This window comes from Antennarius striatus, chromosome 5 (genome assembly GCF_040054535.1).
Source record: "Antennarius striatus isolate MH-2024 chromosome 5, ASM4005453v1, whole genome shotgun sequence".
In the NCBI taxonomy this organism is placed as follows: Eukaryota; Metazoa; Chordata; class Actinopteri; order Lophiiformes; family Antennariidae; genus Antennarius; species Antennarius striatus.
Window position 1 is genome coordinate 24,966,165 of NC_090780.1, and position 15,232 is coordinate 24,981,396.

At 41.2% G+C, this 15,232-nt stretch overlaps 2 protein-coding genes across 2 annotated transcripts; one reads left to right on the forward strand and one right to left on the reverse strand.

Moving 5' to 3' along the window:
* Positions 1 to 8,227: 8,227 nt before the first annotated feature.
* On the forward strand, positions 8,228 to 9,530 carry LOC137595621 (odorant receptor 131-2-like). Its single transcript, XM_068315834.1, has 2 exons — positions 8,228 to 8,374; positions 8,739 to 9,530. Exons 1-2 carry the CDS (start codon positions 8,228 to 8,230, stop codon positions 9,528 to 9,530), a joined length of 939 nt encoding a protein of 312 aa, XP_068171935.1.
* A 4,116-nt stretch (positions 9,531 to 13,646) lies between these two features.
* On the reverse strand, positions 13,647 to 14,372 carry LOC137595622 (odorant receptor 131-2-like). Its single transcript, XM_068315835.1, has one exon. It carries the CDS (start codon positions 14,370 to 14,372, stop codon positions 13,647 to 13,649), a length of 726 nt encoding a protein of 241 aa, XP_068171936.1.
* Between the last annotated feature and the right edge of the window lie 860 nt (positions 14,373 to 15,232).

Below are 15,232 nucleotides of genomic sequence, written 5' to 3' on the forward strand. Positions count from 1 at the left end.
ATCTGTATTGTATTTCATTTCCATCCAACCGGTCGAGGCGGATGGCTGCCCTTCAGAGTCTGGGTCCTGCCCAGGGTTTCTTCCTCAATGGGGGAAGTTTTCCCCGCTGCTGTCACTTATGCTTACTTTGAAGGGTTCTGATGGGTTTCTCTGTCTATAACAGCGCTTTGAAATTAAAGTTGATGATTAATGAGCCAGATCACCCCAGAAACAAGCTGCTCTGCTTTGCTGCCATCTGGCTGATGGAACATTAAATTTACCACGAGATTATTTGATGGAAAAATGTGTGAGAGAGAAAAGTCAGCTTGAATAAAAAGTCTGAGACTTCAGTGTTAAAATACTGATGCTTTGTGTTTTTATTTCAGACAAATAGTTTATAAGTAGACCATGTCCAGACAGGCTCACGAACAATGAATATGATGAGAACAACAGTTGGTGTAAACTACCATTCATTTAAAACAAATTTGTAGGTAAAACAAATAATTAAATTAAGAAACAATTGGATAAAAATTGATCACATCATTAAAATATATGAAAAAGTTGGGGATATTAACGTCTGTGTAAACTCATAACAGGTGTGACAGTTTAAACATAACCCTCTTGGATGTGAAAAATTTCCATCCCGGAGGGTTATTTTTGTAAAGCTAATTTTACACATGTTATTTTTCGTTTCTTTTTCGTAAAGCTGCATTTACCCAACGTGTTCTTCTTCAGGTACTTCCTGAAGGTCTCATCTCGTACGCCGTAGATGATTGGACTGATGGATCGTGGCAAGACATGCACGATGATATAGAAAGCAAACAGTAAATCGTTATAATTGATCAGGAACTGCCGCTGGAGAGTATTAAGCAACTGAGGTCTGACATAAGTGGCCATATACAACAAGACCTGGAAACCATGGAGGATGATGGTGTTTCTGGCCTTCTTACTGTCTTTGCTAGCGGCTCTGGCAGTGAAAAGAATTCTGAAGTACGTGTAGAAGATAGTGGACCAAACAATGGCTAGAAATACAGAGTGAATGATGTTCCTCTTTTCGATGATGTCAGGGTTTGGGAAGACATTGTGAACGTTGCAAGCAAAGTGAGAATGGAAGAAGTCCAGAGGCTGCGTTGCCAAGGTGACAAACAGGTCAGGAAGAACCACAGACATGCTCGTCACCCATAACAGACCAATCAGTATCAATGTGTTCTTGATGGTGCAGATCCTGCTGTACTGAAGAGGTAAGCATACGGCGATGTAGCACTCTATCGCCATGCACGCCACATTCTGAGGAGTGTTCTCTGTGGCAAAGAGAGTGATCAGCATGATGATGCAGCAGATGGAGAAACTGACTTTGTGGCGGTTGTAGGCCATGAGGAAGAGAATAATTGTCTGCATCACATGGATCATGTCATTAAGAATCAGGTGGATGAAGAGTATATATCGTGGATTCAGGTACAAGATCTGTGAATCCAAAGAACAGAAGAACATAAATTTTATGAGATTTATTCTTTTCGTATTAACAATTTCCACTTTCTAGCCGACTGCCTAGTAGCATCATGTGGTGTATAATCAGACAGGAATTTTGCAAACTGGTCATGTCAAGTGAAGGCCGTCTAAACCTTGACCAGCTTAACACATGGAGCTAACGTTGGTTTATGTCTGGCAAGAAGCATGATGAGTTTGTGGTAGATACTGTCAGATATCACAAAGTCGCTTCAGAAATCAAAGCCATTATACAGTAAGCGATCAGCATATTGTTTCCACATTCTGAGCTGATGTTAGCTCGTTTTCCAGTTATTGAATATTTTAGCCAACACAACATATGAAACAAATCATACCTGCTCTTTGCTGAAGACCTGAATGAAGCTTGAATTCATGCAGGTGACTGAGAATCCAAGAAGAAGAACCAGGAGATTCTTGGTCAAAACTTTGGACAAAGTTTCTGAAGACTGAACAGGAAAATTGGGAATGGCGGTGGTGTTCATTTCTGGAGCCTAAAACACAAGAAAATATTGGTAATAATAGATCTGAATATCAGTCTGAACATCAAACAAAACTATATTTAAGTCATTAAAAACAATAGTTTTTACATGATAAATGCTTACAATTATAAATGTATATAATAATATATATCATATCATCAGACTGAGATGGTTTGGACATGTCCAGAGGAGAGATAGTGAATATATTGGTAGAAGGATGCTGAGTTCTGAACTGCCAGGCAGGAGGCCTAGAGGAAGACCAAAGAGGAGGTTTATGGATGTAGTGAAAGAGGACATGAAGGTAGTTGGTGTGAGAGAAGAGGATGAGAAGACAGGGTTAGATGGAGGACAGTGATTGGCTGTGGAGACCCCTGAAGGGAAAAGCTGAAAGGAAAAGAAGAAGAGGTAGCTCAAAATACTAAATTTCTCTGTCATGAAAAACCGGGATGTAGCCACAAGCCAGTGATGATAAAAGCAGATAAACACAGCAATGGGACAGGAAGGGGTTTGATGAGTTCATGTGTCATCATGAAATGTCACAAATACTTTAACTGCACTAAAGACAGATTTATGTAACTGCATAATGTACTAATGACAATTGACAGATGCTAAATAGACAGCAATTATTTCAAATAAAACCCAATACTCATGAAAATAAACACAAATCTTTTCCTCAAAGGTAAAAAAGCTCACCTCAGACGGACGATCAGAGCACAGGTCTGAAAGGTAAAGGACACATTTCATTGGTGAACAGACACATAAACAGGAGATTAATGTGAAATAAGACGCTAATCCACCTTTAGATGGAAGTCATTTGAACCCCAACAATGTAGAGACAGAGAACTGCATTCCTACATTTCAACAAAGGAACAGAAAACATTCTCCAGCTTAGAGACGTCCAGCCATCGTTGGGACACAGGTGAGGAACACGTATGACAAACAGAAGCTCGTGTAGCGTGAAGTCTGTGCAGGTATGACAGGAGGCGGTACTCACCTGACTACAGTGTTCCACATCAGGGTAGGGGACGTCTCTTTATACCCCTGTGCTGAGCACATGACCAATCAGAGGACAGTCTGTGTCCCCAGGAGTTCATCATCAGTCATTCAGTGACATCACCCCATGTGACACTCATGCAGCAAAGGGGATGACAATGAGATGATGACCTTGACCTTGAGAAAACTAGTTCAAGGTAAAATATCAACTTTTGTCCTCTCTGGAACCAGATAAGATAGAAAGATGAGGGAGAAGGCCAGTGTGAGTAAGACCGTAGATCAAAGCCCTAACTTTGATCTATGACCTATGCAAGTAGGTCAGGGTAAAATTTTGCATACAGGGGTGTTGTGGGATGTTGCGGTCTGTAACTGCCTTGGTTCTGGTTCAAAATGTTTTCGTCAAAGTTAAAATGGGCTTATGGGAAATCTAGTTTTTGGTCACATCACACTTTTGATCCATTTACTTTTAGACACGCTTTCCTTTTATGCTCTCGTGGGCTTCATAAAATGATGTGGTGGGCCACATTTGGCCCCCGGGCCTTGAGTTTGACACGTGATGTAGATTATTGGATTAATTCCCTGTGGCAGAAGGAGTATGATGATATAACAAGAAAACCGGAAGTCCAGGAAGTTCTTGGGGAACCAGTGTAGAACCTGGAAACCATGGAGGATGATGGCATCGCTTTCTGGTTCATCATGTCTCCCAGCTACTTTTGGAGTGAGCACAATTTTGATGTTTAAAGTCATGACATTTTCAATTATGAACTTGAACAAATTGTAATATGAGACTCATTTCAGATGGACAACCCAGTTCAACATCAGTTTCTGATATCCTGAAACTCATTGGCTGAAACAACTGTAATCCACACCAAAAAACACCTTAGTAGTTAAGTAAGTTTAAATTGTAGAAGAAAGACTAGTTCTTCTTGTGAACTACGGCTGATCCTTTACTGGTTCTATCAACCAGATGGCAGCAAAGCAGAGCAGTTGGTTTGTGGGGTCATGTGGTTCGTCATTGTTTCCAATGGCATTGTTTCTACACCAATGATGTAGCGCTCTTACATGGAGGGCAGCATCATCCTGGTGATGTGCTCAGCAGACTCAACCATCCCTTGTAGAGCCACCTGGTGGTCCCAGCTGGTGACGCAGCCTGTCCGGACACTCACTGTGGTCTAACGGTAGAGGCTGCAGAGTATCCTAGAGTCCATGGTGAGCCTTCAACGCTGGTGAATAGATGGACTGGATTGGTCATCTGAATGGAATCAAATTCATGTCTTGATAGCAAGGTGATTGATACCGATGATGCAATAACAGCAACTTAGGTCATCTAAGAAATTTCTCCTTGATTGAAATGGTGTAACAACTTTTAGTAAAAACTTTGATAATAAAGTGAACCTGTTGCTGAGCTCCAGCTCATCTCCACATAGAGGACGCTTTGCTGTCAATGTCCCAACTGATCACCTGCTGATCATTTGTTTTTTTGTGTGCATAATGAGCCAGATGAAATATCACGCCTCCAGACGACTCATCTAATTAAAGATTGTTCCAAGGTACAATTCTCTGCAGACAGATGATGCTGTGTTCATGCTGGATGCTACATAAAAAACAGCCCCATAGTGCCTGACCTTTACTGATGGGGTCCAAAGAGACCGATGTTGAGTCTGAGTTGTGAACTCACTGAGGAATACTGGAAATGTCAGACGGTCCTGAGAGTTCCCTTTGGAAAGTAAAACAAATCAGTTAACTGAAAGTTGGTGATGAAAAACATTCCCACGATAAGTATCTGATCGTGGGACCATCTTGGTCCATAGTACTGTATTCATTTCTGGGTTTATTGACAAAAATAGCGTTGATAGACAAGAAAGGTCAACTGGCATGACATTTGTGAGAAATTCTCTTGTAAAAATTGTACTTCTCATTCCTCAGTTCTGAACTCACTGAGGAATACTTGAGATGCCAGGAGGTCCTGAAAGTTCCCTTTGGAAAGTAAAAAAAATTAGTTAACTTGTTTGTTGTACTGTCCCTAAAAAAAATTACTGTTCGATGAAACTGGTTAAACTTTAATAGGTAAGTTCTGATGCTGATGGAGAATATAGATGTGAGACATGACCGTGTGACTGTTCATCATCTGTTCTGTTGATCATATCTGGTCATATCCACCCTGATGGCAGGCCTATCAGGCCATCATCTTCCTCCAACAATGAGCTCTGTCTCACCCGGAGAAGCCTGGGAGCACTGGGAGGGTCATGTTTTTTTATTTCTCCACTGCTTTCAACACAATTCAACCGGCACTGCTGAGGGACAAGCTGGAGAACACCGGGTTGGATCATCACCTCGCGGACTGGATCTTAAATTACTTAACCAACCGCCTACAGTTCACGAGGACCTGGGACTGTGTGTTGAACACGGTTGTTTGTAGAACAGGGGCCCCACAGGGAACACTTCTGGCTCCGTTCCTCTTCACCCTCTACACTGCAGACTTCTCCTACAACTCCCCCACTTGTCAGCTGCAGAAGTTCTCTGATGACTCTGCAATTGTCGGCCTCATCACTGATGGAGACGACAGAGAGTACAGAAAACTGACCCAGGACTTTGCGGACTGGTGCCAGCAGAACCAACTCCAGATCAACACAGGTAAAACCAAGGAACTGATGGTGGATTTCCGCAGGCGATCACTCTGCCCTGTTACACCGGTGAACATCCAGGGAATGGACATTGAAGTGGTGTACTAATACAAGTACCTGGGTGTTCACCTCAACAGCAAACTGTACTGGACTACAAACACAGATTCTTCTACAAAAAGGGGCGGAGCAGACTCTATCTGCTCAGGAGGCTGAGGTCTTTTGGAGTGAAGGGACTACTCCTGAAGACCTTCGATGACACTGTGGTAGCCTCAGATATTTTTCAGGTGGTCAGCTGGGGGAGCACGATCACTGCGACTGACAGGATGAGACTGGACAGGCTAATTAAGAAGGCCAGCTCTGTCCTAGGATGGCCCCTGGACTCAGTGGAGGTGGTGGGAGAGAGGAGGATGACAGCCAAGCTGTCATCAATGATGTCGAATGACTCCCACCCCCTGGAGGGCACACTAAGATCATTGAAGAGCTCCGTGAGCAATAGGTTGCTTCACCCAAGACGCTATCACAGGCCGTACCTGCCCTAGGCCATCAGGCTGCACAACCAGCACTTCTCCCAGCCGACCACACACAGAACATCACAGTGAAAATCCGGGCGACCAGTGTAGTTGGTACTGTGTATTTGTAGTTGTAACAGTAAATTGTAAATTGTTTATAGATAGATACTTTATTGAGCCCTTAACAAATTGCACATATCCTCTGCGCAGGCATTACATAATGAATAAATACTGGAAAAATAAAATACTGACACCACAGGACATACCACAAGACATACACTACTCTAACAGACACATGCAGCACTAACAGGACATATACTAAAGTATAACTACATTATAAACAATATAAATAAAATAAAATAACATAAAATAAAAATAAAAAGTGAAAGTGAACATAGCGGGAGGCCCACATGTTGGGTAAGGTACACCCTTCTTACAATGTAAGGCATGTCACTAATGTAACAACATCACAACACCTTGGCCCCACTACGCTGCAGCTCAGGCTGACATCCCATCTCCTCCCCTCCATTCACCCGCATGCTTATAGTTATGTATACTATATGTTAATATGTATACCATATGTTAATATGTACCTGTATATTATGTATATTCCACTTGTGAAATATGTTAATATGTATGTGTTTTTGTGTGTATGTATGACCCCTACCCACCTCCCCCGCTGCCACAGTCTTACAAATTTCCCCACTCTTGGGCTATTAATGGTTTATCTTAAGGTTTATCTCTTAAAAACAGATCAGAATTTTAGCTTGTTATTTTCGTAAATTATAAAATATGAGTAAAATGCGACCCACTGCGTGTTGGTACTGAGAAATCCAGCTCCCAGTATCAGCTGCCTCCTCTTGATGACATCACATGGGGTGATGTCACTGATTGACTGATGATGAACTCCTGGGGACACAGACTGTCCTCTGATTGGTCATGTGCTCAGCACAGGGGTATAAAGAGACGTCCCCTACCCTGATGTGGAACACTGTAGTCAGGTGAGTACCGCCTCCTGTCATACCTGCACAGACTTCACGCTACACGAGCTTCTCTACGTTGTTGGGGTTCAAATGACTTCAAGCTAATCTCCTGATTCATGTGTCTGTTTGCTGATAAAATATGTGCTTTACCTTTCAGACCTGTGCTCTGATCATTCGTCTGAGGTGAGTTCTTCTTTAATTGTGAGGAAATGTTTTCTTTATTTTAATAAATGTTATTTTTTACATATTATTTTGAATAATCATTGTATAACAAAAATCAGATGCCATTAGTATATATTCAGTCATATGAGCCTGTTTTTGTCCAGTTTGAGTATTTGGGACATTTTGAGATGAAACATGAATGCACTGTCGTCTCCTATTGTCCACTTGATATAATGTTTATTCTTTTTTATTCATTCACCTTTACAGCACTTGGTCGACTGCGGTTGTGGTAAAGTGCTCAACGAATAAAGTTTGGATTGGATTGGATCTGCTGTGTTTATCTGCTTTTATCATCACTAGGTCGTGTCTATATCGTGATTCTTCTGACTGAAACTCTTCTGGTTTAATCGGCCTATCAGCTGTTGGATGTTGTATGTAAGCAAACACTGATGTATTGAAGCCTAGATGGGAGCAGAGACGAGTGACGAGTCATGTCGTGTCTTTGATAGAACTCACCTGATACCTGAGAGCAGCTGTGGTTCAGATCCATTCTGAGGATCTTTAGTTTATTCTGTCAGTAGCAGAAGGAGAATCACTGACCCTTAACATGAATGATAGAAATACTATATACAATATATATATAATATATACATATATATATATATATGTTTTAAACTAGAAAATAAGCCTAAATATTCTAATTAACCTAATTAAATGACAGAATTTATTTAATAAAATTAAAAAGAATATTAACACATTCATGTCTGTATACATGATTGATCGATTTTTATTATTTTAACTGTTAAATTTTCTATCAAATCCTCAAGTAAACACAAACATGTAACGGACGTTGTTTCAATTCATTTTTTATTCAATCACATGTCGTTACTGTAATTATTTAAATGACTTTAACATACAATTTGTTTAATGATCACAGTGATACTAAGATCTATTATCAGTATCTGCATTTTCTTGTGCTGTATGCTGCAGACATGAACGCCACCGCCATTCCTAACTTTCCTGCTCGGTCTCCAGAACCTTTTTCCAAAGTTTTGACCAAGAGTCTTCTGGTTCTACTTCTTGGAGTCTCAATCACCTGCATCAATGCTAGCTTCATTCATGTCTTCAGCAAACACCAGGTCTGATTCTTCTCTAGTGTTGTGTTGCCACAAATAATGAACATCTGGATGACGAGCTAACATCAGCTCAGTGTGTTGAAACAACATGGTGATAGATGATATCAGGTAATAACAGCTTAGAATGTTGAAACATGTAGGTGAATGTACGAGTTTATGGTTGATATTATTGGACATTAGCCTCATGTTTCCAAGCTGTTCCTACATGAGGCGGCCTCACTTGATATGATCAGTTAGCCAACTTTTTTTTTTCTGATTTAACCCAACATAATGCTACTAGGCAGCAAGCTGGGAAATGGAAATTGTTATTATTATACAGAATATATGGGAAATTATGGGTAAAAATAAAGACTCTTTGTATCCACAGATTTTGTACCTGAACCCACGATATATACTCTTCATCCACCTGGTTCTTAATGACATGATCCAAGTGATGCTGAGTGTCATCCTCTTCGTCATCAGATACACCATCTACAAAATCAAGTTCTCCATCTGCTCTATCATCATCCTGATCACTCTCTTTGCCACAGAGAACACTCCTCTGAATGTGGCGTGCATGGCGATAGAGTGCTACATCGCCATCTGCTTACCTCTACACCACAGTGGGATCTGCACCATCAAGAAAACATTTATACTGATTGGTCTGATATGGGTGACGAGCATGTCTGTGGTTCTTCCTGATCTGTTTGTCACCTTGGCAATGCAGCCTCTGGACTTTCTCCATTCCTCAATGGTTTGCCACAAAACAAACATCTTCCCAAACCCCATCCTTGTCAAGAAGAGTTCCATCATTCACTCTGTGCTTCTAGTCATTATTTGGTTCGCTATCTTCTACACGTACTTCAGAATTCTGTTCACTGCAAGAGCCGCTAGCAAAGACAGTAAGAAGGCCAGAAACACCATCATCCTCCATGGTTTCCAGGTGTTGTTGTATATGGCCAAATATGTTGGGCCACAATTACAGGATGTCATACAGCAACACTTCCTGGTCAATTACTTTGACTCCATGTTTGCTTTCTATATTATCGTGCACATTCTGCCGCGATCCATCAGTCCAATCATCTACGGCGTACGAGATGAGACGTTGAGGAAGTACTTGAAGAGGAACATGTTGTGTAAATGCAGTTTTACAAAGGACAGGAGACAGAGCTGGAGGTAGCAGAGATGAAGATGCTGAGGTTCTCTCTGGGAGTGACCAGGAAGGATAGGATCAGGAATGAGTCCATCAGAGGGACAGCACATGTTAGAGGTTCTGGAGATAAAGTCAGAGAGGCCAGACTGAGATGGTTTGGACATGTCGAGAGGAGAGATAGTGAATATATTGGTAGAAGGATGCTGAGTTTTGAACTGCCAGGCAGGAGGCCTAGAGGAAGACCAAAGAGGAGGTTTATGGATGTAGTGAAAGAGGACATGAAGGTAGTTGGTGTGAGAGAAGAGGATGCAGAAGACAGGGTTAGATGGAGGACACTGATTGGCTGTGGAGACCCCTGAAGGGAAAAGCTGACCTTAACATCCTGTGCAGAACATTCTAATCGTTACAAATATTTTATCTCTGTATCATAGTTTACACAAACTTGTATCTCTCTTTGTGTTATGTAGAGTCCATGTAAAGTAGTCTTACTATCACCATTAATGGTCCTGTTCTTAGTTGGACAGGGTTTATTTATAAAATGTGTTTAACAAGAATAAAACAAAACCATCAATATTGTAACACTCAAGTCCTTGACTTTTTGTTCCAACTTTCTCATCCTGGGTCTGACTCGTTGATCTGCCTCACAGTGTCCACATTCACCCTTGCACACAAACATTCAAACAATTGTGGTGAAATGCACCACCTCCTCTTTCGGAGGGTTATCCATTCATACCATCACTCACACACTAGTGAAACAGCCAGAGAGAGCAATTCAGTGATCTGCCTAAGAATTCTTCAACACGTAGACTACATGTGACTGGTGCCGAGATGGCTCCGTTAGTTGTTGGCCCCCAAATTCAGGCTAAACTAACAAGTTGTTGATCAGAACTGCTGAAGGCCTCCACCAAACATTCCTGGACTGCCAGACATGGGTCAACATTTTAGGGAAACTTGGCTCAGTTTTATCGTATGAACTGTTGAATTTTGGTCTATCAACAGTATTTCACATGTACTTGCTGCTGTTATTGCAATATTGGTTTCAATCACCCTAATTTCAAGACATGAATTTGAAACCAATCAATTGCCCAATTCAGTGCCCAATGATCTGATCTGTTTTCAATCAAGTCATATGAAAAGAATTAATTTTCCGGGAAGGAGTAGATTTGAAGTCTGAGCCACATTAAAGTAAGGCGAAAGCTTGGCATGACTCCTGTATATCTTAAATTTGATCCATTTTTGATGTCTTCCTGCCTTAACGTCTCATCATTTCAGAACCTCGTCCACCTCCCTGTAGTCAATCAGTTCATCTTCTTCACCTGTGTTTCTTCAGTCACCTGCAACCCATCATTCAATCAATCTCCACCCTATAAATACGTACTTCACTTAGTCTTCATTTCCCTGCTGGATTGTAAGTGAAGTTCAGTCCAGTGTTTTCTTTCTAGAAATCGCAAGTAACCCTGCATTCCGGAACCATATTGTTCTGGTGGGATTGTAGAGTCTATTGAGTTCTTTACGATTTATTAGTGTTGGGCAGCTGAAGGCCCATGAAACATTGAGGCCTTTCAGCCCAAAGGGTTCACGGTGGTTCGGTGCTCCATCAGGCTTCATTTGCTCTAGTACGACATCTACTGGATGGTAAAATATCAGGTGGCGTGAGTTTGAAGTGTGCGGCATTTTGCAGAAAGCCTGTTAATAAAACTGTCAGCAAAATAAAGAAGTATGCAAAACATGTATAGTTTAGTGATTGTAATATATATACACGTATATATACAGTATATAAACACATATATACTGTATACACACACAGTATATAATATATACAGGCAAACCTCAGTTTCCAACCACAATTTGTTCCGGGCGGCTGTTCGAATAGCGATTTGTTCGAATTCCAAATATAATTTTCCCATTTCAAATAATGTAAACGGTCTTAATCTGTTCCAAAACGCTAGAAAATTACCTTTTTTCAACATGTTATGTCATTTATATATCAAATTGTATAGTAATGAAACATCAAAGAAATGTAAAAGAAAGAAGCAAACATGAGAAAGAAATCTGGTTGGCCCAAGATGCAAGTTATTGTCGTCTTTGGTCAGAAGTTTACGGTACCGTAACTCGTATCATAGTTAATGGAATGCAAATTAAGTGAAAATTTATTGAAAATTATTGAATACAGTAAACTAGAAGAAACACCACATTACCATCACGTTTTCTCTAGACTTTTCGCACGCTTGGCGGCGAGAAAAAGGCGTTTGTTCCGCGTTCAACTTCCAAATTTTGTTCGAACTTCCATTGTTCGACAATGCTTGTGTTTCTGTAACATTGAGGTATAGCCAGTGATCATACTTGGTGACATCATTGGTTTTCATTTAGAAACAACAATTTCTCCACTGGGGCAGGTTCCATTTCCTGAATCTCCTAAACTGACTCTCTCCACACTATCTATACCTCGCTCCAGAATATATATAACGCTATCTAAATTCCATACTGTCTCCACACTATCTAACCACAACTCTCCACCAAACAGCCACATTCTGAATGGAGTGTGATCGCTTTATATCAGTGTTGGAGCGCGTGTCGCGAGCCAAATTAATCACGTGGTATCTTCCGCGTAGCGGGGCGTTCCCGTGATGGGAGCGTCGATACGGATCGACACACCCGAAGCCTCGCTGTTGGCGTTGCTTCGGACGTCATCAATTACAGCTCCTCCCATCGATGTAGCAAGCCTCGATACACGCTTCGCGGGAACGCTCCTTTCCTGTTCGGCACACGCTTCGGAGCTTCGATCTCCAGCGTCACATCATTACGATTTATTGAAGCCTGACAATAAAATGCTAGGAGAAAACTTTTAAATACTGATCAAGATTTCACAGGGAGTCAGCAAAGTGGTTTGTTTTCATTACAAGTAAACCCATTTTAAATAAATCATATCCAGCCAAGTTTGTGTGTGTGTGTGTGTGTGTGTGTGTGTGTGTGTGTGTGTGTGTACTTGATGATGATAGAACATTTAGCAGTGACAATATGCATAAACGTATACAACAAAGTTGATAGTGTAGAATCTTCAAGTTAATTTGAGCTGTGTTTTTAAAAGATCGTAACAGATTGAAAAAGATACTCAGGATAAGAACTACCTCATATCCAGACACAATAAAAGACAGAAGATCAAAAAACTCTTGAAGGGACCAATGTTAGGCAGCCTAAATATTAAAGTACTCAGTTATTAAACTCAGGAAGAGTTTCAGTCAGAAGGACCAGGATGTAGCCATGACCCAGTGATGTCTGAAGGAGATAAACACAGCAGTTGGACAGTAGACAGTAAACTGGACAAAAATAGGATCACGTGGCTGAATATATCCTAATAACATTTCATTCATGCTCATGAGCAGTAATTATTTAACATAAAATATTAATGACATCAAATACATCAAATATGTCATCCATGACAGGCCCTCAACACCCAGAGCCTTCACCATTTTCGGATGGAATGTCATCAACACCCGGGGCTTTGCCACCAGGAAGTTGTTAAAATACCTCGGTGACCTCCGTTTCAGAACCACCCTCAAATATCCAAATGAATAGTGTATTTTCAGTCAATAGTAAATAAACAGAAAAATATCAACATCATTAGCTATTAACGAGAAAACTGTTAGACTAATTACTGGTGAATAGGCAAATTCTTCCAGAGTGGGTATTTATCAGTGTCTCCAAGCTCCTGCTCTTCTTCACAACACCAGCAGCTGGTCATCCCACTTGATGCATCGTCACATCTCCTTTACAGACTTGTTTACTCCCAGCTGTTCATCTTTGCTTAGTTTCTATCTTGTTAAGAAACAACAGAATGACCTTTTCAACCTGATGATGGAAAAATATCCGAGGGAGGAAAGTCAGCTTGAATAAAAGTCAAAGACTTGAGTGTTAAAATACAGATGGTTTTGTTTTTATTTCTGGTAAATACATTTTAACAAATACACCATGTCTAGCCAGGTACATCGGAATTAATGGTGATATAATAATTATTATGTTTTCATGGGCTCTATTTAACACAAAGATACTTGTGGATAAACTTGAAAATATTGCATGAAGAGTATTCAGGTCTGCGGAAACACGTAGCAGAGTTTAAACATAACCTTCTTCTATGGAAAACATTCAGCGCTTGTTTTTCGTAAAGCTGCATTTACACAACATGTACTTCTTCAAGTACTTCCTGAAGGTCTCATCTCGTACTCCATAGATGATTGGACTGAGGGATCGCGGCAGGACGTGCATGATGATATAGTTAACAAACAGGGAGTCAAAGTAACTGAGCAAGAACCATCGGTGACCAACATCTACTAACTGTGGCCTGACATATATGGTCATACACAACAAGACCTGGAAACCATGGAGGATGATGGTGTTTCTGGCCTTCTTACTGTCTTTACTAGCGGCTCTTGCAGTGAACAGAATTCTGAAGTACGTGTAAAAGATAGTGAACCAAACAATGACTAGAAACACAGAGTGAATTATGGTGCTCTTCTTGGTGAGGATGGGGCTTGGGAAGATATATGTTTTGTGGCAAACCCTGGAGTGATGGATGAAGTCCAGAGGCTGCGTTGCCAAGGTGACAAACAGATCAGGAAGAACTGATGAGGTGCTCGTCACCCATATCAGACCAATGAGGATCAATGTTTTCTTGATGGTGCAGATCCTGCTGTGGCGTAGAGGTAAGCATACGGCGATGTAGCACTCTATCGACATACACCCCACATTCAGAGGAGTGTTCTCTGAGGTGAAATGAGTGAACAGCATGATGATACAGCAGATGGAGAAACGGATTTTGTGGCGGTTGTAGCTCATGAGGAAGAGAATAATTGACAGCATCACTTGGATCATGTCATTAAGAATCAGGTGGATGAAGAGTATATATCGTGGATTTAGGTACAAGATCTATGAATCCAAAGGAGAGAAAAGAGTTTGTTTCCTTTTCGGAGATTTATTCTCTTTTTATTAACAATTTCCACTTTCTGGCTTGTTCCCTTCTAATATCATGTGGTGTATAATGAAGAAAAAAAATTGGAAACTGGCCATGTCAAATGAAGGCTGTGTAATGCTTGAACAGATTGAATAAAAAAGGTCCAAACCCTATCCAGGAGTTTGGATCCAGAACCGAGGCTATGCGTGGAGATAAGCCCCACCAGATCCATCTGGTAACGGTCCACCTCCAACACAAGCTCCTTCCCCGCCAGTGAGGTAACATTTCACATCCCCAAAGCCGGCTTCTGCCACCCACGTCTGGTCCGTCGTGACCCCCTGTTGTCATTGCCACCCGTACGGCAGCGCACCCCACCCCATCGATGAGGGACCCTGCGTCCAGGTCTGGCCCCAGACGGGGGCCCCGAGCTTACTCCAGGCAGGGTTACTTTTCTTCTTGGCTTTTCATGAGGTTTTCTGAACCATTCTCTGTCTGGCCCTTCATCTGACACTTGTTTATCTTGGGTGACCCTACCAGGAGTACAAGACTCCCGACAACATAGCTCCTGTCCACCATGATAAGGAGTTGGTTCCTTGGACAGGTTTATGTCAACCAAAAAGCCTCGTGTGTTTGCAATAGATACTTTCAGCTCTCACAAAAGTTGCTTCAGCAATCAAAGCCAATATAAACTAATGTTAGCTCCTTTTCCATTTAGAATATTTTACCCAACACAACATAAAAAAAGAGTCATACCTGCTCTTTGCTGAAGACGTGAATGAAG